At 39.1% G+C, this 24,812-nt stretch overlaps 2 protein-coding genes across 2 annotated transcripts; one reads left to right on the plus strand and one right to left on the minus strand.

Annotated features, from left to right (window-relative positions):
- Positions 1-1,294: 1,294 nt before the first annotated feature.
- On the plus strand, positions 1,295-9,191 carry LOC5577302 (SH3 domain-containing protein C23A1.17). The gene is made up of 5 exons (XM_001663287.2): positions 1,295-1,551; positions 1,609-1,772; positions 1,828-1,941; positions 7,714-8,822; positions 9,016-9,191. The coding sequence occupies exons 1-5, from the start codon at positions 1,400-1,402 to the stop codon at positions 9,154-9,156; spliced, it is 1,680 nt and encodes a 559-aa protein (XP_001663337.2). The 5' UTR covers positions 1,295-1,399; the 3' UTR covers positions 9,157-9,191.
- Positions 9,192-9,290: 99 nt separating this feature from the next.
- Positions 9,291-24,589, minus strand: LOC5577301 (zinc finger and BTB domain-containing protein 17). Its single transcript, XM_001663286.2, has 6 exons — positions 24,161-24,589; positions 23,725-24,103; positions 23,137-23,671; positions 22,878-23,073; positions 22,470-22,822; positions 9,291-9,963 (listed from the first exon to the last, which is right to left on the minus strand). Exons 1-6 carry the CDS (start codon positions 24,272-24,274, stop codon positions 9,459-9,461), a joined length of 2,082 nt encoding a protein of 693 aa, XP_001663336.2. The 5' UTR covers positions 24,275-24,589; the 3' UTR covers positions 9,291-9,458.
- Between the last annotated feature and the right edge of the window lie 223 nt (positions 24,590-24,812).

The raw sequence follows: 24,812 nt of genomic DNA on the forward strand, positions 1-24,812 counted from the left end.
TTCCATACGTTTGATACTTAGACAGACTGCTAACCAAAGAACAAACCTCTCTGCCATGCCTTTCCCCTAATCCCTACAGTCCCGCATGAAATGACGTAGATGCAGTGGTATATACGGTCTACGTGGGGGCCAGTTCAATGCATCATCAATTCCTCCCCCTTTCCCCTCATTGCTCTGCATTCTGACATGGCAGGCGCGATTGTTGCCAAAAAAATAGAAGATCACCAGCACCTATACACTGAGGGTGTCTGTTAGTCCCAAGCAGTCGTTCGGTTGGTTCCTTGTGTAAGTGCAGCTGATCTGGCAATACTGGAGTAGCAACCACGGGCGGCCAATCATGCTCAAGCTCAAGCTCAAGCTCAAAACACTGACTTCTCAATAGCTGTACTGTAACACTTTCGTTATAATTTCTGTTGGCGTAAAAGCAATCCGTTTTCCAAACATTCGCCTCTATTGATTGGTGAAAAGCCTTTCTATAGGCAACCAAACGATAATTGCGCTATCTTAGTTATGTTATATTAGCACAATTCAGCATTGACAATTTGTTGAAAAATTCAGATTTGTATTCGATTTATCTTTACTTCATTTACTTCGTTATGAAGGTTTCTAGAAAAGTTCAAAATGGATTTGTTATATCAGTATGGAAGCACATCTAATACTTTCACTTTAAACAATTCGGCTGACAAATATCTATGCCATCATGACGGAACTGAATTAGCTCTTAAGCTTGTAAGTATTGGATTTACTAATTCAATCGTGTACTAAGAGCACTATTTAAAATTATTTTTAGCTAATTGTTTTATTTATTATTTTATGGAACAAAATGTGAATACGATCAATTCACATCTCTCCATATTAAGCACATGTTTAATTATATTCAGTTTTGTTCACAAACGATAAGACCTCGTACAGTGAGCAAGATGTCCCTAAGAAACCAATTATGGTTCACAAATGTAACACCCGTGAAACGATGTTATGACGAACTACGCACCTTAAATGCGTCATATAAACCAATCAAAACGAAATAAGACCGTTGAAACAATGGCAACCAAATGCGTTTCATTTCTTTAAAAGTTGTAAACTCCGGTTAAACTAGTTCGTATCAGTAAGAATCTAGCACTTTTCACTCGAGGTATCCAACGCTGCCTGAATTAGCGCCTTTACGGAGGAACGATAATGAAATTTCTAACGACTGTTTCTGGATCACCCAGATCTGGAGACCTCGATTCGGTGAGGTATTCTTGTGCGCTATCCTGATGGCGGTTTATCATTAAAATTTTAAGTGACACCCGGTGCGGACGTACAGTTTTCTGAGGCCCCTTACTGGGATGGCCTGATTTATTGGAGAACGGTTAATTACAATATTTACTACACTTTAAGAACTAAGAAAATCAACAGAATGAAAATGATCTTCGAGTTTTATGTAAGACAATTAGTTTGCGTGTTAATTATGTTGGTGCATCAGTCGTTTACTCGAACAATTGAAATTAGTGCCTACGGAAACGGGTCCAGTTATGGGTATCCCGTATTGAGAAATGGTTATGTAGAAAGGTAAGAAGAGTTGGATATCTGCAGCAATAAACAATGACAATCTTGATGACTTTACAGGCCATCAATTGGTCGGGCAATGAGTGGTGATAGGTATCGAAATACACTTGATAATATGTCCAGGAAACCTGTTTCCAGTTATCAGGACCCACTGAAAACACCGAAGTACATTGTGTATCCCAGCAACAGTCAATCCATTGATAATGGGATTCCATTGAAAACAGGTAAGCTTTGTTCGATTAAAAAAAGACATGTATTTTATATGTATAACTGTTCTAGATGGCGCCATGGATCGATTTGCACCTGGTGAAGCGTACGGCGGAACTGTTTACAAAATAGTGAAAGCAAGGGAGAATAAAATCAAATACGGATACCAGTACCAGAAACCTAACGGTAAGTCGTAGAGATAAGAGTACAGTACACTCTTCTATGATATGCCTGCACTTTTGTAACAAATTAGATTAAGTAATAGGGAACATGAAAGTAAGCCAAGCACGCGAAACATCTTCCAAAGAGATACTTTTCAAAAATGGTTTCAATCGCGTATCAATAAAAGCATCTGTAGCTTACCTGGTTCTAGTTCGGTTGCATATCAATATTAAGGCTCATGAATTTTCATTGCCGTTCCAATGATTCACTCCTTGTTTGACGTTCAACATTTTTGAAACGCCAAGTTTTGCTGCAAATTTCCCTTGTAAATAGCAATGAGGTCAAATTTATCATGATGTTTTCAGCAACTTTTCAAACAAACTCTTGAAACTTCTCCCAAAATGCAGGTTTAAATCTTATGTTTCAAATTACTTTCATTAACCTTTCGGTCGTCGCGCGAATTTTTGTAACGCGAGTAGTCGCGTGTTGTACTTTGTACAACACCCTTGGTTTTGCGAATATCTTAGGACTGCGACCACTTAGAAATATGACGTCTTCGGCAAAGTTGTTCAGTAGCTCAAGGGCTATCATTATTTTAGCCAAGAAATTCGGGATTTTGCTACTAGGCGGCGCTACTGAGCATGAAACTTTTGTTTCGCAAATATCTCAGGAGCCTGATTACTTAGAAAGATGGCATCTTCGGTAGAGTTGTTCAGTAGTTCAAATTATGTTTTTGTTTAATCCTTAATGTTCGAGATTCTGTGAAATAAAGATAGTTCTGAACAACTTTGCTGAAGGTGCCTGTCTTAAAAGTCAAGATCCTGCAGTATCTGCAAAACAAAAATTTTATGCTCATTAGCGCTGCCTGGTGGCAAAATATCCAATTTCTTGCCTCAAATAATGGTAGTCCTTGAGCTACTGAACTACTTTGTCGAAGACACTACAGTCGACTCTCCACATCTCGATGTTCTACATCTCGATATCTCTCCCTATGTCGATGATTTCATAAGTCCCTTCAGTCTGCATACGATTTCACTCTCCATATCTCGATATCCTCCTTGTCTCGATATCTCCACATCTCGATGTGTGTCTGTTCATTTTTTGTTCTTAATTTTCTCTCCGTATGTCGATATGACCAATATCAAAGGTTACTAGACCAAAGTTTTGGGATTCAAAACAAATTAGGAGCGCAAAATGACGTTTGATTGTGTATTACTTTCTTGGCAACGGAGTGTTTTTCAATCTAGTATTCATCAAAAATTTGTTCTTTGTCTCGATCTCTCCCTATCTCGATGGTCCCTTCGATATCGAGATGTGGAAAGGCGACTGTATCTCTCTAAGTGATCAGGCTCCTGAGATATCTGCAAACAAAAGTTTCATGCACACTAGCGCCGCCTTGTGGCAAAATTTTGAATCAACTAGCTTGAACAATGATAGCCCCCAGACATCCAAAATGTACGTATAACGAAATCACCTGGAGGCTTTGTATATGTAAAATTTCACTTATAAGATGACGCGAAAAGGCCTTCTACGTACAAAAGTGGAGGCGATATGCGTGCATATATTATGTGATGAATAATAACATACATTGCGAGTGTATAAATATTCTACCGAACTAACCTGTGATCTTATGCGACTTGACTTATGATAACAAATGTTGATTTAACAGCTGCTACGAATTGATTCGACTTACTTTGTACGAGTGTACGGGACGAAAGAAAATATACAAATTAACTCAGAGAAAGAGTGTTTTATGCGAGGAAACTCATCAATCTGACGAGTTTATCCACGGAGTTGATGTAATTAGTATGAATAAACGAGTTAATACATTGAACTTTAATGCGATTTATGGTTGTCTGGGTCCTTAACTAACTAAACACCTTTTACGAAGACGCCATCCTTCTAAATGATCAGGATCCTGAAATATTTGCAAAACAAAAGTAAAACTTCCATGCCCACTAGTGCCACCTAGCGGTCAAATTCCGAATTAAATGCGGTACCATCAGATAGCACTTCACCTCTAGAACAACTTTACTAAAGACCCCAAGCTTCTATACTATCTGGATTTTGAGATATACCGATTTGAAACTGTGGTTTACTCGAGCCGTATATAGTACGTTCATTATTATGCGACTTTCATGTATATTTGTTGATTTTACCGCATTACCAAGGGTCATACTGTAAACAAAAACCATCGAGTATTGTTCTTAAGAAGATTCTTGAGTAATACATTTTGGTTTGGTGTCGATTGATATCTTTGTTGCGTATCCTAAATTCGCCAGTAATGAACTTGTATTCCGAAGGGTGCAGTTAAGTTATAAGCAACAAGCTTTGATTAATGGGCCATGTGGTTACATTTATAGTGCATTGGTAAAGCATTTGTTCGAAGAGCTGGTGGAGTAGTGAGTAGAGGAGAAGATTGGTGATCTTGAGGTCGGAAGTTAGATTCTCGTTCATATTTTTGTATTCATTTTTATCTTCTAAGTATTTTGCAACAAATAAGCAATGTCGATATTACTTAAATATGTTGTAAACAGACTCCGCCTCTTGCTCTTTTTGCGTTGCTATTCTGTGCAATTGTAAGTCATATTTTCAACAACTGATAACTCTGATTAGTTTCAAGAGATAATTTTATTCTTGAGTTGAAACAAACTGTGCTGCTTGGGAAGTGGTTCCGATCAATATGATATGTTAGTTTAGAAAATTATTCAAAGCCTTGCAATCTTAAAAATACTGTTGAGAAGATCTGGATTATTATTGTATGTATATTTTAAATATTGTGTAAGCTCAGGTATAAACTAGTAAACTCATGTTTGAATTCATACTACATTACATGCTTAGTTTTGCAATAATAACATATTTTATTCTCAAAAAACGTGCTGATTGCAAAGAAAAAATTGTCTACATTTTTCATATTATACCGATTTTTAAAGTTTGCTTGAAAAGCAAGATACATCAGTTGTAAAAATGTTGACCCCATTTAAGATATTTACATGGAACATTTTTGAAAGTTTATTATTATTTCACAAAAAAAAAACCACAACCTCAACTGATTACCCAGACAACCAGAACTCGCATAGCAGTATACGAACAAAGTCGTTTATTTGTACACACTGTATAACTCTCGCACTACATGGTGGATGAAATCGTTAGATCGATGAGTTTCCTCACATAAACGATATTTTATGAGTTTATACAGCCATTCCATGAAAAACCGATCTAGTGGGTCACCGAATTCCGTGAAAATTTGCTATTTTGTTCCTTATCCGAAATAAAGATACACGTATTTTTGGATTTTTTGATTAGGGTGACCATTTTCGAAATAGGGTGACCAGAAAAATCGCGATTTTGCAAAAATTGTATTTGCAGTTGAGACCTTAAGCTTTCATTCCATAAAAAAAAGATTGAAAATCGGTTGAGCTGTTCAAAAGTTATGATTTTTTTTAAACATTACAAATCTAATGCGCTGAGATCTACAGTGTGTGCCGATGAAAAATGACTGATTTTTTATTCGCTGAAAATTTGACAGTTTACGTAAAATTTTCTGAACTTTTAAGAAAAAATGAGATCAGCAATAGCCCCTATGGTCCCGAGGCCTTCAAAACACGAAAAAACTGAAACTATTGAGTTTTTTCATGTAAAAAACACAATTTCTGTGAAATTTTATATTTTTCCCGAAAAGTCAAAATCTTTAGCCTTCATTTCGTCTAAAAAAAAAGATTGAAAATCGGTCAAACGGTTCAAAAGTTATATTTTTTTTTTAAAATAAAAATTTTGCAAAATCGCGATTTTTCTGGTCACCCTATTTTGGAAATGGTCACCCTAATCAAAAAATCCAAAAATACGTGTATCCTTATTTCGGATAAGGAACAAAATAGCAAATTTGTACGGAATTCAGTGACTAGATCGGTTTTTCATGGAATGGCTGTGTATGTACATTTTGTTTCGTCCCGTATACTCCTACAGAGTAAGTCGGATCAATCCGTAGCAGCAGTCAAATCAACTTTGTTATCATAAATTAACTCGCATAAGAGTACTGACTAATTCACAAGAAAGACTATACACTCGCATTGCATGTTATTTTTCATCATAAAAATTTGCACCTATAACGCCTCCACTTTTGTACGTATAAGGCCTTTTCCCGACTTCCTAAACGTGAAACTTTGCACATATAAGCATCGCATAACGCAAAAGGTGATTTCGTTATACGTACATTCTGGTTGTCTGGGTAACATCAACGAGTACATGTTTTGTTCAGTTTGACCATATGTGAATTTTAGGTGATCAACTTTCCCCTGGTTTACGGAGCCTATTTTATCAAGTGATGGACAAAAAAAAAAACAAGATCGCCTCGTTTTCGAAAGGACAACTGTCTAACAATTATGGTTTTCTTTTTAAACTAGAAGCCAAAGCTTGTGACACAGTTTGCTAGTTTTAAAACCTTTCTTTTTAATTCATAATTTTGTAGAACACAAATTTCAAATGCAAGATAAATAGGAAAATTAGTACAGTCATCTCTCCCTTACTCGATATTCTGTATCTCGATATTTCCCCTAACTCGATGGAATGCGCAATCCCTTCAATCTAGCATGCTTTGATACCTCTGTAAGTCGATACCTCTCTAACTCGATGTTCCCTAACTCGATGCTATCTGTTTCAGTTTCCCAAGTAAGTTTACCTCTCTAACTCGATATTTTCAAGAAAAGTTCCAAATTTTCACCAAACGTGAATAAATTTCATGAATTTGATTATTGTGATTAAATTGATAGTAAAATTAAGGTTTACTGCCAATTTCTGGGTGCTAAAATTTTTGATTTTTGCTGATCGGAAAAAAAGTGTAACGTAGGTAAATGTGGTAAAATTGTATTGTTTTTTACGTAAAAATAACTATTCTGAATGTATTTTGTAAAAATGATAAAAAATATTTAAAATTTGAAAAATATGTGTTCTGTATCTCGATACCTCCCTAACTCGATAGTCCCTTCAATATCGAGTAAGGGAGAGTTGTTTACAGTTAATTAAAGATTGATAATAAGAGATTGATACAGGACATTGCCAGAGTTTCAAAAGTTGTCTCTGATGAAACCATTTCATTGAGACATAGATGGTGATTTCCTGTCGAAGCTATTTTTTATACAAACTTCTGGAACAACTATTGCAAATGTATCAAAATTCAACCGTATTTTTTATGAACCTCTGAATGATCTTCGGTGAAATGCAAGTAGAATTTTGTGTACGAATTTATGGAGAAATATCCGGAATTTATCGAGAAATTATTGGAAGAGTTTGTTAGAATAATCTATGGAACTGTCCATAAACCATGTGGTACTTTTTTCAGACCTCATCTCCTCCCCTTGTGGTCATTTTCTCACACGAAAATTTTAAGATTTTCATGGATCTTGGTCTTTGGACAGAAACCGCTCACCCCATTCCCGGCGATGCATGCTAGCCCGTTGTCTAGTGTTGTGCTTCCATCAAAAGGCAAATCGTTCGCTGGAAGCATTAACATGTAGGTGTCTCTTTTATAGATGACCACGTGGTTTTTGGACGGCTCCTATAGATGTAATGAATTTTCTGAAGGAAATTGATTTTGAATTTCCATTTTAATTGATTGAGAGAATTGAAAGGGAATAAAAATTTCTTGGAAGAATGACTATCTTCCGAAAGATTAATTATTCTTTACATGGAACATATTGTCCCTAAGCCGACCGGTCCCTATAAATGGTCCTCATATATATTCCCCATCTCTAATACCTTCTATCTAATTCAAATGTTCATTAACTCGATTCATTTCAGCTGCCTCGTTTGACGATGGTATACCAAGGACTACGGCGTCACCTCCAATTGCGGTAGCAGCACCATCTCTGCCACCTCCCGTGACCTCACCACCCATACCAGTTTTCATAGCAGGACCAACTCCAAATCCTTCTCCTCCATCTGTAGCAACCGCTCCAGCTACAGCTGCCCCAGCACCAGGTGCTTCATCAGAATCAACTCCATCTAGCCAATACATCCCACCGTCAGATTTAAACCTTTTCGCACCTAACATTCATTCACATTACCCACCTCCAGCGGATGGCGATGTACGGTTTAATGGAGTCTCAAGTTATCTCCCCCCACCTGCAGGAACACCGGACGATGCCCCATCAGTAGATTCTGGACCCCAACCTGTCTCTTCAGCTGATTCCGTTCTGTCAGCACCAACTCAACCAGCATCAGCTCCTCCTTCAAATCAATACATCCCTCCCGATTCGCTATTCCAATTTCCTCCGAACATTCACTCACACTATCATCCTCCCCCAACAACCGATTTCCAACCCAACGGAATTTCAAGCTATCTTCCACCACCGGCTGGACCAACAGATTCTTATCTTCCACCACCCTCCGGAGATTCATCCAATGGACCCTCACCTGGTCCATCGGACGCAAATGACATGATCGGAACGATCCCCGTGGGACCCAATTCCCCATACTATTCCTACCTACCACCCTCGCAGCCAGCAACCCCCTCCCCGATGACAATGCAACAGATGCCCCCACAAATGATGATGGGCATGCCCCTACCAAACAACATGATGCCGATGGGTATGCCCCCTGCAGCTATGGCCCCGTTCGAAATGGGACGCAATCCTCCCATAGATTTCGACTTCCATGGGTATTATCCGCATGATCATTTTCCAGAGTACATCTTCGATCACGATCATGACCATGATCACTTTCACGATGAACCAACGACAACAACTCCAGCTCCACCTCCACCACCACCGCCGAAGCCACCGAAGCGTGTCAAGAATTTCTCCTACTACTACGTCACCCGATTCTTCTGGTACATCCCGTTGTACTTCAGCTTGTACATGCTGTTCTACGTGCTGGTTCTGATTCTGCGGTTCGTAGCGCGGCGTAAGGTAAGGTATCACACTGGAAAAATCTCGAATACGGTTATCTCCCGAAGTAGGACGATTGACGTCTACGCGGTGTCCATGTAAGGCGGAACCGTGTAGATGGAGCCATGTAGACGGAACTCGTAGCTTATCTTTAAATATCGTGTTAACCTTAATGAAATTGTTGGGCATAGTAAAATATTATTATTATTCATAGGTCAACTATCCCAACCAATGGACCGGCCGATCACTGGGTGAAATACAATACTTGACGAACGACCAAGCAGTGGACAAGGCAGATGTGATGACCGGATTTGTGATGAAACAAATTGAAGATTTCAAGGAGAAATATTTGTGAAACAGGGTTAGTTAATATCGTTATTTTGAGGTATTTAAGTGGAATTGATTCAGTGTTTTGACTGATTTTATTAAACTTATTTTTTATGGAAATGAGTGGACTTATTTCTTTCTTCGAAATTCAAAATACGTAAGTTTTAATTATTAGGAGGTTTTAGTTTGAACTAAACTGTACAATTAATAAAACTTAGCAATATTGTTTCGTTAAATCGAAATAACAAAACCGAGACAAACGTAAAAAAACTATAACCCATTACTTTCCCACTTGACCACAACTAAGCAGTTGAGTTGCACAGTTACAGCTCACAAATTGTTGGTCGAAATGAGTTGGAGCGGCGGAAGGCTAACCGTATCGGACACGGTCAGCTGGGTTTGTTCCGTGGGCGGTGTCACTGCAGGGCTCGGTTCCTGCTGCCGGATCACCAGTGGTTGGAAACCGCGACTCTGATCCGTGACAGTCTGTCGTCCGCCGATGGCAGCTGCAATACCGTGTTTGATGTTTGCCGTCGAAAGGATGTTCAATGGGGGTGGCTCGTTTTGCGAATGAAAGTAGGCAGTAACCAAACGGACGCCATGATGCAGCAGCAGTTCCTCCGAGTTCGGTACTTCCACTGGCGGGCGCGCAGAGGTGGCAATTATCGTCGCCGCTGTTGCTTGCTGCTCATGCTGCTGTTGTTGACTTGCGGTGGACGCTGGAAGGGCAGGCAACAAAGTGGTGCTTGTATCGCTGGTCGGTAGTTGTTGGATCAGTGCCGTTGCGGTGGGTGGAGCTGTTTGTGTACCCGGAAGCGATGCCATTTGATGTGGTCTGTGTGGAAAAATGGTCGGATCAGGTGAAACATCGGCGAGATTAATGTTAAATGATGGAAAGTGCATGTTGGCAATAAATGTGATGACGTATGCATTTCTACGGAAATAAAAGCATTTTCGCTAGAACAGCGATTTTAAGTTTGAGTTTCAATTTTTTGATCAGAAGAACAAAGATAGAGGATAAAACACAGGGTTGTCAAAAGCATGGACCCGTTCGCTGATACAGTGCAAAAATAAGGGGGCCATCATATATCACGTGGACAGGTTAGAGGGGGTTTGGGGTAGGGGGTACGAAAAGGTTCACGCTAGTCCACCCAGAAGAAGACGGCGGTGTCCTCGTTTACATTGTTCATTCAAAATGAAAAATTCAAATAATGCATTCTGATATCTCCCATTTGCCATTTGAAATAGATTACCCTTTATTAAATCGAACTTATGAGTAAGTAGTGATTGGTCCGTTGAGTCTGTTGCATGCCCCTTTGTGGGCAAGCGACGGAATCCGGATGACTTACACCGTTTGACATAAAACCATTTGGCATAATGAGTGATTTTGAAAGAATATCGGCATTTTTCGAAGCTTTTAAAGAGATAAACACCAACGAGCCCGTAGCAATAATTGTTGGTAGATACTCAACAAAATTTGCCTAGCCATTGATGTCAATAATGTGTGTGACGTTAGACGCACGACAAAATAAAACTCGTGACGAGTCTAGTCGAATAATTTTCTCTACATCCCAGAACATAGAGTATCATTGAGCTTGTTGTGATGTACATATTTGAAAATAGTAAATTGCACAGAAATCCGTTCTCGTATCCGTGAACAGCAGATTCGTCAACAAGCAAAAAACCACCGCGAACTAGATCATATTTACGCGTAAACATGATGGTAGCTCACGGTGTACTATATTAAGAAGGTGATATATTCCGAAAACTGACAGCTACTTGACGACGTCATTCCTATCCACCACGAGCAAATTTGCGAAAAAAAATGATCTAGTGGTCCGGAAGGTATATGGTACGATAGGAGTGACGTCACATCTTCTTCTTCTTTCTGGCATTACGTCCCCACTGGGACAGAGCCTGCTTCTCAGCTTAGTGTTCTTATGAGCACTTCCACAGTTATTAACTGTGAGCTTACTGTGCCAATGACCATTTTTGCATGCGTATATCGTGTGGCAGGTACGAAGATACTCTATGCCCTATGTAGCTCATGGTGTATTTTTGACAGTTCACGTTTTGCAGAACTCTTTTTTGATCGTGTGACAAAGAAAGTTCGCAATTAATTATGAAAGAAACACTCATAGAACATTTCGCTGCAGATCAAGCTCTGTACCAGTTGGGACGTAATGCTTGATAAAAATTACTTGATTAAAAAAGGGAAAATTTATTTGTTAAATATTGAAAGCTCTCATCCAAAGGTCTGTTATTGGAGCATAATGCAAAAGTAGCCTATTAAAATAAAATAATTGTGGCAAAATTTTCAAACGATTCAATATGATTTTTAATTTTGAAAGTGTAATCAAAAGCATCGTCTATAATTGGAAAAGGGGAAAATTTGTGATTGAAATAATACTTTTTCCAGCATTGTGGAAAAAATTATTAATGTTGAAATGTTAGCAGGCACTAAAGTAAACAACATTCAGTAACATTTAGCTTTGCTAAATTTTGTCTTATAACGGTAAAAATGTAAAGAACAGCATATTTTTGAAAGAAGGAAAAATTTATGATTAAAACAATACAAGATTGGGTGCCAAAAACTATAGCGACGTAATAAAACGAAAGGATATCAAAAATTGCGTTAAGACTCATCGGAGTAACTGCAGTAATCGATTTCTCTTCTCGTTGATATCATGAGCAGATAAATGTTTTCGATTGCAGCCCTTGCCTCAAACAGAAAAGAATCTAGAAAATAAAGCTCCGAAGAACAGCCTATGCATAAAAGAAAGTGTTTTTTTAATCAACAGTTTGAAAACCGTATTTATGATTACTTCATCTTAAGAAAGAACATCCAATATTTGAAAGAAAGGTAATATATCAAAATCTTCAGCGCAAAAATGTTATTACAATAACGCAACTAAAAAGAAGAATTAACATTTGAAAGAAGATAATATCTGGGTTAATAAAAAAACACTATTGTCAATAACTTTCCTAATATCCTTTAGCTTATTCAAGAGCATATGATTGTTGAATGAAGTGTCATTTTTGTACCAATTGATTCCAAAATAAGCCTGATAGTCTCAGAGGGGTTCAATAGAAACGAAAAAACGAATGTCATCTTTAGACATCCTTGGTTTCAGACTAATTGTGCCCAACGACTATTATGCCAAACGACGATATGCCAAACAGATATATACCAAATGACCTACCATGAAGTCGGATCAATTGTGTCCGGTTCGTGTTTTGCGGGTAAAAAAAACGGGCGATTCAGTAGTGTTTGATCCGTTGAATCTGTTACTTACTCCAGTGGAGCTAGCAATGAAATCAGGATCGTGTCCGGTTCGCGTAGTAACCGAACTATCGGTATCGGTAGTGTTCTCTTGTGGAAGTGCAGAGGACTCCTCGGCTTCTATGAAGCAAGTTACATGACAACATTTCCCTCCCATCCCCAAATTGACCTGCATTCTGACGCAGCCAGCGTCGTTATTATTTGTAATACTAATGAGAGCACCAGTACACATTGAAGGTGATACTCATCCTGAGTAGCGTCTGTTGGTTCCCTGTGTAAGTACAGCTGTTCTTGCAATAACGGAGTAGCATCTGCAGGCGCTCAATCATGCTCATGAGCATGTTTAAGCTATTAAACATTTTTTACTTTTTTTACGTAATATAACCTTCCGAGCAGAATCCTAACAAAGGTAATAAAAAAGTAGATCTAGATATTGTACCTTTTAATTCCGTCCTAATTGCTTTTTTTTGACAGATACGCAATAACATAGCATATACTGACAGTACATGTCAATGGTTGCCACTCCGTGATTAATCGGAACTGGTAAGAATCGTACTTCGATCCAAACGAATAAAGGGACAGTCCTTACAGTCACCTGGGAAGGAGAAGAATGTTAGTGCGTAATGATTGTGCTTCAAGAGACCTAGAATACCTCTGCATCTCCACAAGAAGGATTAGGGAGAAAAAAGATTTTCGTGCCAACTTTGGTCGGTGATGCAATTCATGGATATGGAGGAAAAATACGACTTTTACTTAAAACTGGTGAGAAGATATTTGTAGAACATTGAAAAGTTTATCGAGACTTATTAGGTACGTATATTAGTGGTTTCTGATCAGGTTCTGATTTGGTTAAGTATCACATTTAACAGAAAAACATGACGTTTTATGAGTCAGACCAATGTTTCCAAAACTTTAATATTGTGCCAAATCTTTGAAGGCACAAATCTCACAAAGGAAACGTTGAATTTTTTATTTAAGCTTTGTTCACTATCAGAAAGCTAAAGGGGAAGCTTCATCACCGGCCCGAAAAAACGGGAAAACCACCGACTTTGGCGATAAGAATATCAAGCTCGGTCGTTTACATTGGCGTAGCTAGGATTAATTTTTTCTGGAGGGGGGCCTAGTGGAGCCCAGTGTGTTCTGGTGGTGCGGGTGTGAAATTCGTCGCAATAACCATAGTTTTTGAAAATCTTGTGATTTTGGTAGATTTTTAGTCATTGTACTTTTTTATGGTTTCCTATGAATGTTTTTTTTTTTTGCATTTTAATAACAATTATGTTCTCGAAGTCTTCAGAGAACTTTTCTTCGAAGAATCCCTCCAACAGTTCCTCCAGAAATTATTTTTAAAATACCGCTAGGTATTCCTTAATCATATCATTAATAATTTATAGTATTTCATTCTTAACGTCTTCCATACTTCTCCTAGGATATCTCTAAACATTCCCACTAGGGTTTTCAAAAAAAAAATTCAGTTACTTCAGTAATACCTCTTTTAGTTTTTGGCATAGTCTCATGCAGATTTCGTCCACAAAATTAGATTTCGTACAGGAATTACTGTTGCTGATATTCCTTAGACAATTTTCTGTAGGCAATCTTAATTTTTTTTATTTTGAGAATTTTCCAAGAGTTTTCTCTGGTTGATTTTGTTAGAAACATTTTCAGATGTGTTTAAGACTTTGACTCAAATTTTGTTGTATATTACTACATTGTGTTTCTCCATAATCATTTTGAACGAATTTTCCATAAATTTTCCAATAGATTCCATAGCTCCTATCAGAGTATTAGAAAAATGTTTTCCAAGCTATTTTTAAATATTTCTACGGATTTTTCTACAGATTTTCCCATGAATATAGTTATCGTTATGGACTCAAAGAATATAAGATTACGGTTCTGATGACGTACTGATTTCAAATTTTGGTCAATCCAATGCTGAAAAAATAGCCTTGTTTTATAGGAGTGTTTTTCGAAAAATGCCACGACTTTAAGTAAAAATTTAATAAACGAAATTAAAACAATGTTTTGTCGAAATACCTACGAAGTAAGAATAACTCAATGATTGATGGCTGCTTGGTCGTTCATAGAAGTTAATATTCAATGTTATCTTCTTTTCCAAGCAGCCTAGATAGCCGTGTAGTGTCGGTAGTGGTTGTCTCAACTGGCTAAGAATAACACTACGGATTGCCTGATCCTGTAGTAAAAATCTACTAATCAGGTAACCCCAATCCCAAGGTGTGATGCGACCCGTGCTGATGGATGAATGGTTGAGGGGGTTTAAAATATGCTCAATCGCTAACGGAGCCTGGAGAGCACCAGGGCGAACTCTCCAGTATGTAGCTCTTACTGCATTAGGGCGGGGCAATGATGCAGCGGACCGTCTTTCCCCAGCGACTCGTGGGACCAAAAAATGAGTGCAAATAATCAAACCAAAATAAAAGGTGTCGACTGCCTCCCTCAGTTCGAAAAAGGTGACGACTGCCTCTCCCAGTCGGACGAAACGGAAACAGAGAATGCTTTTGGTAAGCTTGGACTGACCGAAGATGAGCTTCTCAGTAGTTCGCATGAAAACATGGAAACCGACCTCCCTCTGACACTCCCGAACGACCCAGGACTCCATCCTTCGGTTGAACCAATGGACGACGAAGAGGATGGAATTACAGTCACAATAAACTTGTCAGGATCGCAGCCATCAATCACAGGATCGAACGTCACCTCGGGTCCTATTGATGGGAAGACCGATCAACATCCAACAGATGACGCGAACAAACAAAAACCTACTGGCACCAAAAAGATCACTCGGAGCCAAAGGAAGCAGCTAAAAGCACTCCGACAAAGTGGCTTAAGCCGCCCTGAGGCCCTATCCAGAATCACGGGGGGTGAGACTATGGTGTCAACTCCTTCGAAACGCACTCGGCAGGACCTTGACAAGTCTACAAATGCTGAAGAAGAACATAAGCAGAAACGGATGAAACAACACCTGAATCCGAGAAAGCGCGTTGGGCAACAGGAAACCAACAGCTCAACAGCCTCGACGATCAACAAACCCCCACCAGAAGATAAAAAACAGACTAGTCTAAGCTACGGTGAAATTACCAGTCGCAGGAGAGTCGGAATAATCCCAAAAGACTTCCCCACGACCCAACTTTCAACGACTCAGCTGGACGTTCTCCAGGAGGCACTGCTGCTTCGGGTTGAACAACAACGGAACGCGACAATGAAGCCCAAGTTCTCTAACCTTATCTACAAGTCTGGCCATATGGTTCTTATTTGTAAGGATCAGGAGACTGCGGAATGGGTAAAGGAGATAACACCTGCATTAAATCCCCTGGAAGGCGTTGAGGTGGTTGCAATGGATGAGGATAAGATTCAACGTCCAGAACTGATTCGAGCCTTCTTCCCTCAAAGCGCACAATACACCGATGATCGTATCAAAGCTCTCATCGAGAGTCAGAACGATCTGATAACCAACAACTGGCGTGTCATGCAACGGCTCACTCCTAACAACAAGCATGTGGTGTGGGTCTTTAATGTAGATGGACCGTCCATGGAAAAACTCATTCAATCCAAGTTCATCCTCAACTTCCGCTTTGGAGAAATACAGTTGAGGAAAGTAAAGAGCACAACCCCAAACTCCAATGACAATCCAACTGGACAGCCGACCCAAGAGAAATCTGAGGAGGCCTCTAGAAGCATCCCACAACCAACTCCCACCATACAGGCTAGCTTGTCTTCCTCTGATGGAAAAGATGCATATTTGACCTCACTTCCTGGCCCAAGCGGTGTCACCTCAATGGCTCCCAATAAGGGCAGTGGAAATGTCAAAAGTGTAAAATTGACCACAGGGGATAAGCCAGCAGGCCTAGGTAAGGGAAAGGACAAAAACCAAAATCTAAGACATCCCCCAAAATCAAAAGTTGATGATCCGCAACATCCAAAGAAGGACGGCAAACGTCCGGAAAATGCGGAACGCCTCAGCAATGATTAAAATCCTCCAAGTGAATCTCCATCATGCTCAGTGCGCAACAGATGTGCTTTGCAGGAGATTCACAAAAGAACACCTTTCCGTGGCACTGATTCAAGAGCCATGGGTCAACAAAACTCGAATACAAGGTATTCAACTAAACTCGTGTAGGTTGGTATATGATGACAGCCAGCTCTCTCCCAGAGCAGCTATTCTAATACGCAATGATACTAAATGTTTTCCAATTACAGAATTCATCAAAAGGGACATCGTAGCGGTCAGGATGGAGGTTTCTACTGCTAGGGGCAGTACTGAGATCATTATGGTTTCGGCGTATTTCCCTGGCGACGCAGAAGACATTCCTCCTCCAGAGATGGCTGCTCTTGTCTCTTACAGTCAAAAACACAACATCCCCTTCGTCATCGGTTGTGACGCCAATGCTCATCACCTTGTATGGGGAAGCACAAACACAAATATCAGAGGTGAGCATCTTTTGCAGTTTCTTTCCTCCAAAAATATTGACATATGCAATGTCGGTGATAAGCCTACATTTGAAAACATCTTACGTCAAGAAGTCCTTGATCTGACTTTATGCAGTCAATCCATCTCGGATAAAATAAAAAACTGGCATGTTTCTAATGAAATATCTATGTCAGACCATAAACATATAGTCTTCGAGTGGGAAGGGGGTCTAATGATTCAAAAGTCGTTTAAAGATCCCAAGAAAACTGATTGGGAAACCTACTCAGCTATTCTCCGTTCTGAAGACTATATAATAGAGCCGAATATTCAGACAATTTTACAGTTAGAAGCAGCTTCGGATTCTATTAAAAACAAAATTCTAAATGCTTATCAAGAGAGCTGTCCGATCAAAACAGTTAGTTCGAACAGAGATGTTCCATGGTGGAACTTCAACCTTGATAAACTCAGGAAAACTGCTCGGAAGGAATTCAACCGAGCCAAACGCACTTCTGATTGGAGTCTATACCGAAAGGCTCTGACAGAGTATAACAAAGAAATGAGACGAGCAAAACGGAAATCATGGGTTCTCATGTGTGAAAGCATTGAGAAAACTCCCGTAGCTGCTCGACTTCATAAAACTCTTTCGAAGGATCACTCCAATGGTTTGGGAAGTCTTCAAAGGACTGACGGTTCACTCACTGTGGAACCTCGTGAAACACTGAGTGAAATGCTAAGAGTTCACTTTCCTGATTCAATCCCACAAACGAGTCTAAATGCTGAAGGTGCCAGACTTGACGTCTCAGTTCCACACGGGTTCCTATCAGGGGACTCAGGAGCAAAAAGGGACGCAATAAAGGTTGCCAAAGAAGCTTTTACTCGCGATAGGGTTGTTAGGGCAGTGAGATCTTTCGAGCCATTCAAATCTGCTGGCATGGATGGAATCTTCCCAGCGCTTATCCAAAAAGAGGAAGAGACACTGATTCCACACATGGTAGAGATTTTTAAGGCAAGTTTAGTTCTGGGACACATTCCAAATGATTGGCGTCAAGTTCGAGTTGTCTTTATTCCAAAAGCAGGAAAAAAGGACAAAACCAACCCTAAAGCATTCCGACCGATAAGCCTATCCTCGGTAATGCTTAAAATCATGGAGAAGGTATTATGCGAGTATATAGATTCTAAATTTATGAAAACTATGCCTCTTTCTAAATCCCAATTTGCTTATCAAAGCGGAAAATCAACGGTCTCAGCACTGCACACGCTAGTGAACAAGATCGAGAAAACCTTTAATGCAAAAGAAATCGCTCTTATAGCATTTCTTGATATTGAGGGCGCGTTCGATAACGCTTCTTATTCGTCTATAGGTTCGGCAATGTTGAGGAGAAACTTCGACCCATGCATTGCAACCTGGGTACATGCTATGCTAGCAAATCGACAGATCTCATCTGAGCTGAGTGATTCGCGCATTACTGTAATGGCTACAAGGGGATGCCCTCAAGGGGGAGTACTATCTCCCTTATTGTGGTCATTAGTGGTGGACGAACTGCTAGATTGCTTAGAAAGAAGGGGTTTTGAAGTTGTTGGATACGCAGATGACGTAGTCATTATTGTACGAGGCAAATTTGACAGCGTTATTTCATCAAGGATGCAAATTGCTCTCAATCACACACTCTCCTGGTGTCAAAAAGAGAAACTAGGAATAAACCCTTCAAAAACAACAATTGTACCGTTCACAAAAAGACGAAAGGTACAACTCCACCCTCTTTTCTTGAACCAAATACAATTAGTTTACTCAAATGAGGTCAAGTATCTTGGCATCACACTTGACGCAAAACTAAATTGGAACACCCATCTTCAAACAATCATAAATAAAGGTCTCAATTCACTCTGGGTTTGCTCAAAGACCTGTGGTAAAACATGGGGTCTAAAACCCAGTATGATCATGTGGATCTATAAAACAATCGTTCGGCCTAGAATAACCTATGCGTCCCTTGTTTGGTGGCCTAAGACAAAGGAAGCTACGGCTAGAGCTAAGCTGAACAAAATTCAACGTACTGCCTGTATTGCCATAACCGGTGCAGTTCGTAGTACCCCCTCGTTTGCCCTAGATGCTATACTCAATCTGCCCCGGCTGGATCAATTCATAAAGCTGGATGCTGAGAAAAGTGCTCTTCGGCTAAAACGATCAACAGTCCTACTGTCAGGGGACTTAACAGGTCACCTCAGTATATTAAACGAATTTTCGATAAATCCTATTGTTGAAAAATGTAGTGACTGGATGGAAAAAGTGGTAAATTATGACTCGCCATTCACGGTGGTCTTTCCTTCTCGTGAGGAATGGGAAGGAGGTGGACCCACCATTTCACCGGGATCTATTAAATTCTACACAGATGGTTCAAAAATGAATAATTTGACAGGGTCTGGAGTATACGGACCGAAAACCAAAATCTCTGTCTCTCTTGGACAGTGGCCTACAGTATTTCAAGCAGAAGTCTATGCAATCAAGGAATGTGCGCAGCTGTGTCTGAAAAGAAATTACAGACATGCCACCATCTGTATTTTCTCTGATAGTCAAGCAGCGCTTCAATCTTTGAAGGGTTTCACTTGCAACTCAAAACTTGTGTGGGAATGCATTCTTGCACTGAAATCCCTAGCTGAACGCAATCGAGTTAAACTATATTGGATCCCAGGACATACGGGTCTAGAGGGTAACGAAATTGCCGATCAGCTAGCAAGGAATGGATCAACCAATATGTTCATTGGTCCAGAGCCATTCCTTGGCATTTCAAACTCTGCACTAAACACGGAATGGAACAACTGGTTGTTCGGTCAAATTCAATCAAATTGGAATACAGTTTCCAATGCGAATCAGTCCAAAAGGTTCGTAACAATAAACACGACACAAACACAAAAACTTATAGGTCTCAACAAAAGGGATCTCAGAACATACATCGGTCTAATAACTGGTCACTGCTCAAGCAGATACCACTTATACAAGATCGGTGTCGTCCAAAACACAAATTGCCGTTTCTGTGACGAGACGGACGAAACCTCACAACACCTTCTCTGCTCTTGCAGTGCACACATCCATCGTAGGTTCAAAATATTTGGCAAGCACTACTTACAGCCAGCTGATATTTGGAACGCATCCCCCAGGGAGGTGGTTAGCTTTATTAGGCTGATCACGCCAGATTGGGGGAACTACAACACTGCAACCTAGGACTTCTGCCCATCAATGGCAGATGGTTCAAAGTTCAGTCAAATGCGCAAAGTATTCCGGAGGCACATTTGCTACTGGAAAACATTGTGTACATAGAGTAATAGGGTATATCACAATAGTCCTAAAAAATGGACGCAGTGATCCCACACCCGACAGAAGAAGAAAAAAAAAAAAAAAAAAAAAAAAAGAATAACTCATTGTCTTGTTGCCATAGAGAATTTCAATTAGATGTGTAATCACAAAGTGATGGACAAAATACTTTTGTTTGATTTTTAAGAGGGTAAACCCAAACTTCTGTACGGGAGTGTATTAGAAGTTTTCTACGGAATTTTGGAAGTTTTTTTTTATTTTTAAGAGGACTTGCAACCGTTTTTTTATAGAAAAAATACAGTAAGAGCTTTTAGAGAACACTTAAAGCAACATTATTATATAATTATTACTCATCTTTTTTAAAGGCTTTACACCTTGGAGAGAACGCCACAAATCGAAATGAATTTTCATTAAAACGTCTTGATAAATAACTGGGAAAAAATGGTATTGGTTTTATACCTTTGTTTTTAAATTGTGTTCGTGTATTGGTGGCACATCTTAAAGATCTCTTATTTGAGTCCTTTTGATATATATTGCTGGCATTATTTTCGACACAATAACCGGCGAAATTTAGGATGGCATTGGCATGGGAGCTTCAGAAGTTTGTCTTAGTAAACAATATGTTTAATTAATATATTTGTATCCTGCATCCTGAAAGAATTTTGCTTAAGCTTTCAAAAACATCGCTCAATTTTTGGCAAAGTCAATTGTACAATTTTTTAAGCATTTTTTTTTTCTTTCGGATATTCCTGTGTAGTTTTCTTCAAAATGCATATGAATTATACTGGTTTTTTGAACATATTAGCGAGCGGTTTCACTAGCTTCTATATTAGCCATCAGAGGATCTTTTTCTGTACTTTGATGGAATTTCTTAAGTACATTTTCTTACTTCTTTTATTGCAATTACGTCCTCGCTAGGACAGAGCCTGCTTCTCAGCCAAACGATCTTATGAGCACTTCCACAGTTATTAACTGAGAGCTTTCTTTGCCAAAGTTGCCATTTTCGCATTTGTATATCGTGTGGCAGGTACGATGATACTCTATGCCCAGGGAATTCAAGGAAATTTCCATTACGAAAAGACCCTGGATCGACAGGGAATCGAACCCAGACACCTTCAGTATGGCTTCGCTTTGTAGACCGGACTCTAACCAGTCGACTAAGAAAGGCCACATTTTCTATCATTTCGTATGAAAAATTTCATTAGAGACCATTTGACAAAATCTCTGGCCAATTTTCACTTGGAATGTTTGAAAACTTATCAAGAAACGACTCACTTCTCAAATTTCCAGAAGGAATAATCAAATTAAAATTCTAAAACATCTCTCACTAATGGATTGTGCAAGAATTTTCATAAGGAGTGTTTTCCCCATAAGCTCTGTAAACCTTTCTTCAATAATAACATATGATAATACTATAAGAAAACGTCAATTATTACGTCTTGAGTTCTGCCAAGATATCTGCCAGAATTTCTCGTTGCACCACCAATTCACCGATGAATTTCACCGAAATTTCAAACCGAAGCATTAATAAAAAAGCCAACAAATACTCAAATTATTCCGTTTTAAGAACAACTCAAATATAATTCTTTCAAAAAATGTTAAAAAAATATTGAACTTTTCAATAAAGATGCTTACACTTTCAGGCTGTTAGTTTCATTAATATCTACTAAGATTTCTTAGAGACATTTTAATTAAAATATATTAACAGACATAGACATAAGTACAAACAGATAAATTCTGACAACATTAAGGAAAATGCTGTTTCCGATCAATTATTTTGACATATTTTAACTGGACAAGATCTGATAAACTTATTATGTAACGCAAATATTGAAAATTATTGATTCATACTCCCCCCACCCGTAACGCTTTTTGTATCAAAAATTTCAAATTTTTGTATGAACCGTCGGTCCAGGACCTTTTCGTAATGGAAATTTCCTAGATTTTCCTGGGCATAGCCTCACCGGTGGGGCAAAAGTTCATTTAAAACAACTGTTATTACTTTTGAAACTGTTACAACTAAAATGGGTTAATATTTTGACACAAGTTTGATCAGCAAAGGTCCACTGAGTGGTACCTATTACTTATCAGCTGTCAGTTAGTTGTTTTTTTTTTCTGGAAACATTAATCTTTTGACCCACCTTACTCTACAAAAATAATGTTGACCGTTTAAATAGTGAAACACCATTCTCAGCTTGATGTTCCCTTAAAAAACAAGGTATAATGAATACTTTCAACACCAAAATAAGTAGATACACATAATATTATTTACAAATTTGGAGGAAAAAGTAATGATTTCTACAACTATTTCTTGAACATCTAAGTACTTACTTTGGCTGCAATTGTTCCAATTTAGGAATATTGGTCGCCCTTGATTGCTCTCCCGAGGCCTCTAACGCAGCCAATTCCTTGGGATGGGCCTTCTTCTTATGGCTTCTGCAGTTCGATCCATTGGCAAATGTTTTCTCACAGAACGGGCACTGGTATGGCCTTAGGCCAGTGTGGAGGATTAGATGATTCTTCAGGGCCTTTGACCGTTTATATTCGTTGCCACAGTACTGACACTTGAATTTTTTCTGGTCCGAATGTACAACCATGTGCATTTTCAGCGTCCGCTTGGTATTCAACTGCAGTCCACAATGAGGGCAAACGTATAACGTGTCATTATGGATGTCTTCGTGAGTCTGAAAAAAGTTATTTAGTAGTTAAGACATAACTTCCTTATGAGGGTAGTCAAACCTTGAGCCGTGGTAAATTTTTAAACTTCTTCGGACAATGGGCACACTGGTATGGCTTATCATCACTGTGAGTAATCTGATGCTCCTTCAATGCTCCCTTAGTACCGAAAGCTTTTCCGCATTCCTCACAAATGTACGGTCGCTCCCCTATGTGAACCGCTTTGATGTGTGCTTGAACGTTCACTAACTTGCTGAATCTAAAATTACATTGGAAATAATTTGATGATATGTAGTTTTAGAGCATGATTAAAACTATTTACTTCTTATCACAATATTTGCAAGGATGTACTAGCTTTTGTTCGCTCGGCAGATGAACCAATTCATGCAGTTTGGCTTTCCTTTCCGACGGAAATCGTTTTGGGCAAGTATTGCACGGAAACGAGAGCTCGTCCGAGTCAGGATGCTTGTTTTGTAAATGCAGAACATACAACGATCGAGTGCGAAACGATTTATCACAGATTTCACATTTTGTTTTAAATATTTGTTTGGACTGTTTACTGTGAGGGAGCTTTCTCCGCTTCGCTGCCGGTTTACAATCGAGAACATCGGCGACTTCCACTTCACTATCTGTGTCAAAATCGTCCAAAACATTGAACTCCTCGTCTTGATGGACCTCATCGTTGTCGTCAATATCTGAGTCATCATGTATCAGAGGAACATTATTGCTTAGTTCGGTGTATCCCACGTCGGACAAATCCGTGAGAAGTCTGTCTTCTTGAACAATATGTTGTAGCATGTCCTTTTTCTCATTTTCTATTTCTTTATCAGATAGTGGAATCTCTTCTGATGCTCGTTCTAAAATAAATCCATATTAATCAAAAATTTGTCAGGTAACACAATTAACTTACTTTTTCGTTTACTAGAAGTCATTTTTTCAATTCTTAACTCAACCAGGTTTTGTCCGACCAAAACATTTGTGTCCACTTCTTGTTCCAAGGCAGGTATAGCTGCACTGGCCTGCTCTTGTACTGCATGAAACATTCCAGGCACCTGTGGCTTTTCCCCCTGTTCTACTTCGGCAGTCGTCAGAATCGAATCACTCAGAAACCGAAACCGTAGGTCCTGCACATCGCTGTCCATCAGCTCGTCATCTTCTGTGCAGGTTGCACATAGTTCCACTAGCATTTTATTGGTCTGCAAGCATCGTTCTTTGAATCGATCCAGCTTGTTGATGAAGTTATAACATTCCTCGCAGATACAGTTGCAAACATCGTTGAGTTCTTGCAGCTGAAAAGAATTAAATAGTTTGAATTGATTACATTTGTTATCCGATATTGAACATACCGAAAACTTGAAATGCCTCATCGTTATTTCGTTCAGCTCGTCGAGCGATTCTAATTTGTAAACGGCACACTCGTTGGCACACAAGCGACACCAATTTCTCCAGTTGCTCAGCATGATCGCAAATAAGTTTTGCTCATGGAAAACTATTTAAATGATAGTTATTTTACGTTTCCAATCACAACATTCAAACAGTCCAAAAATTTCTTTCATATAAACAATAATCAATATTATGACGTTTTACTACCCAACAACAAAAATCAAGCTATACTTTTCCTTAGGTCGCATTCTGAATAAGCAACCGGTATAAACAAAAACAAGTTTTCGTCATGTGTTGATTTGTTTGGGCAAATATTACTGTAATTGTGCGTAATTTACGTAATTTGAACGCAGAATTGTTGAATTTATTAAGCCAAGATCATATTTGAAACGTGAATGAAACCGGAGCATGGTCTAAACATAAATCCAAATCATCCCTTTATAGGCCTATTCAAATGACGTCTCAAATCAGCTGTTCGGGAAGCACTTTGACATTTCTTCTATGAAAATGACAGGCCCGTGTTAGCACCGGTCCTCCACCGATGTAAACAAATGCATAGACGGATCTGTCACATGAAAAGGCCTATACAGGACCTTTTCAAAACACTCCACACAA

This window comes from Aedes aegypti, chromosome 2 (assembly GCF_002204515.2).
Source record: "Aedes aegypti strain LVP_AGWG chromosome 2, AaegL5.0 Primary Assembly, whole genome shotgun sequence".
Classification (NCBI taxonomy): domain Eukaryota; kingdom Metazoa; phylum Arthropoda; class Insecta; order Diptera; family Culicidae; genus Aedes; species Aedes aegypti.

Coding starts and splice junctions, on each gene's coding strand:
- LOC5577302 (XM_001663287.2), top strand. CDS start 1,400: ATGAAAATGATCTTCGAGTTTTATGTAAGACAATTAGTTTGCGTGTTA. Junction 1,552..1,608: donor AGAAATGGTTATGTAGAAAG/GTAAGAAGAGTT, acceptor ATGACTTTACAG/GCCATCAATTGGTCGGGCAA. Junction 1,773..1,827: donor TGGGATTCCATTGAAAACAG/GTAAGCTTTGTT, acceptor TAACTGTTCTAG/ATGGCGCCATGGATCGATTT.
- LOC5577301 (XM_001663286.2), bottom strand. CDS start 24,274: ATGCTGAGCAACTGGAGAAATTGGTGTCGCTTGTGTGCCAACGAGTGT. Junction 23,672..23,724: donor GACTTCTAGTAAACGAAAAA/GTAAGTTAATTG, acceptor GATTTATTTTAG/AACGAGCATCAGAAGAGATT. Junction 23,074..23,136: donor TGCAAATATTGTGATAAGAA/GTAAATAGTTTT, acceptor ATGTAATTTTAG/ATTCAGCAAGTTAGTGAACG.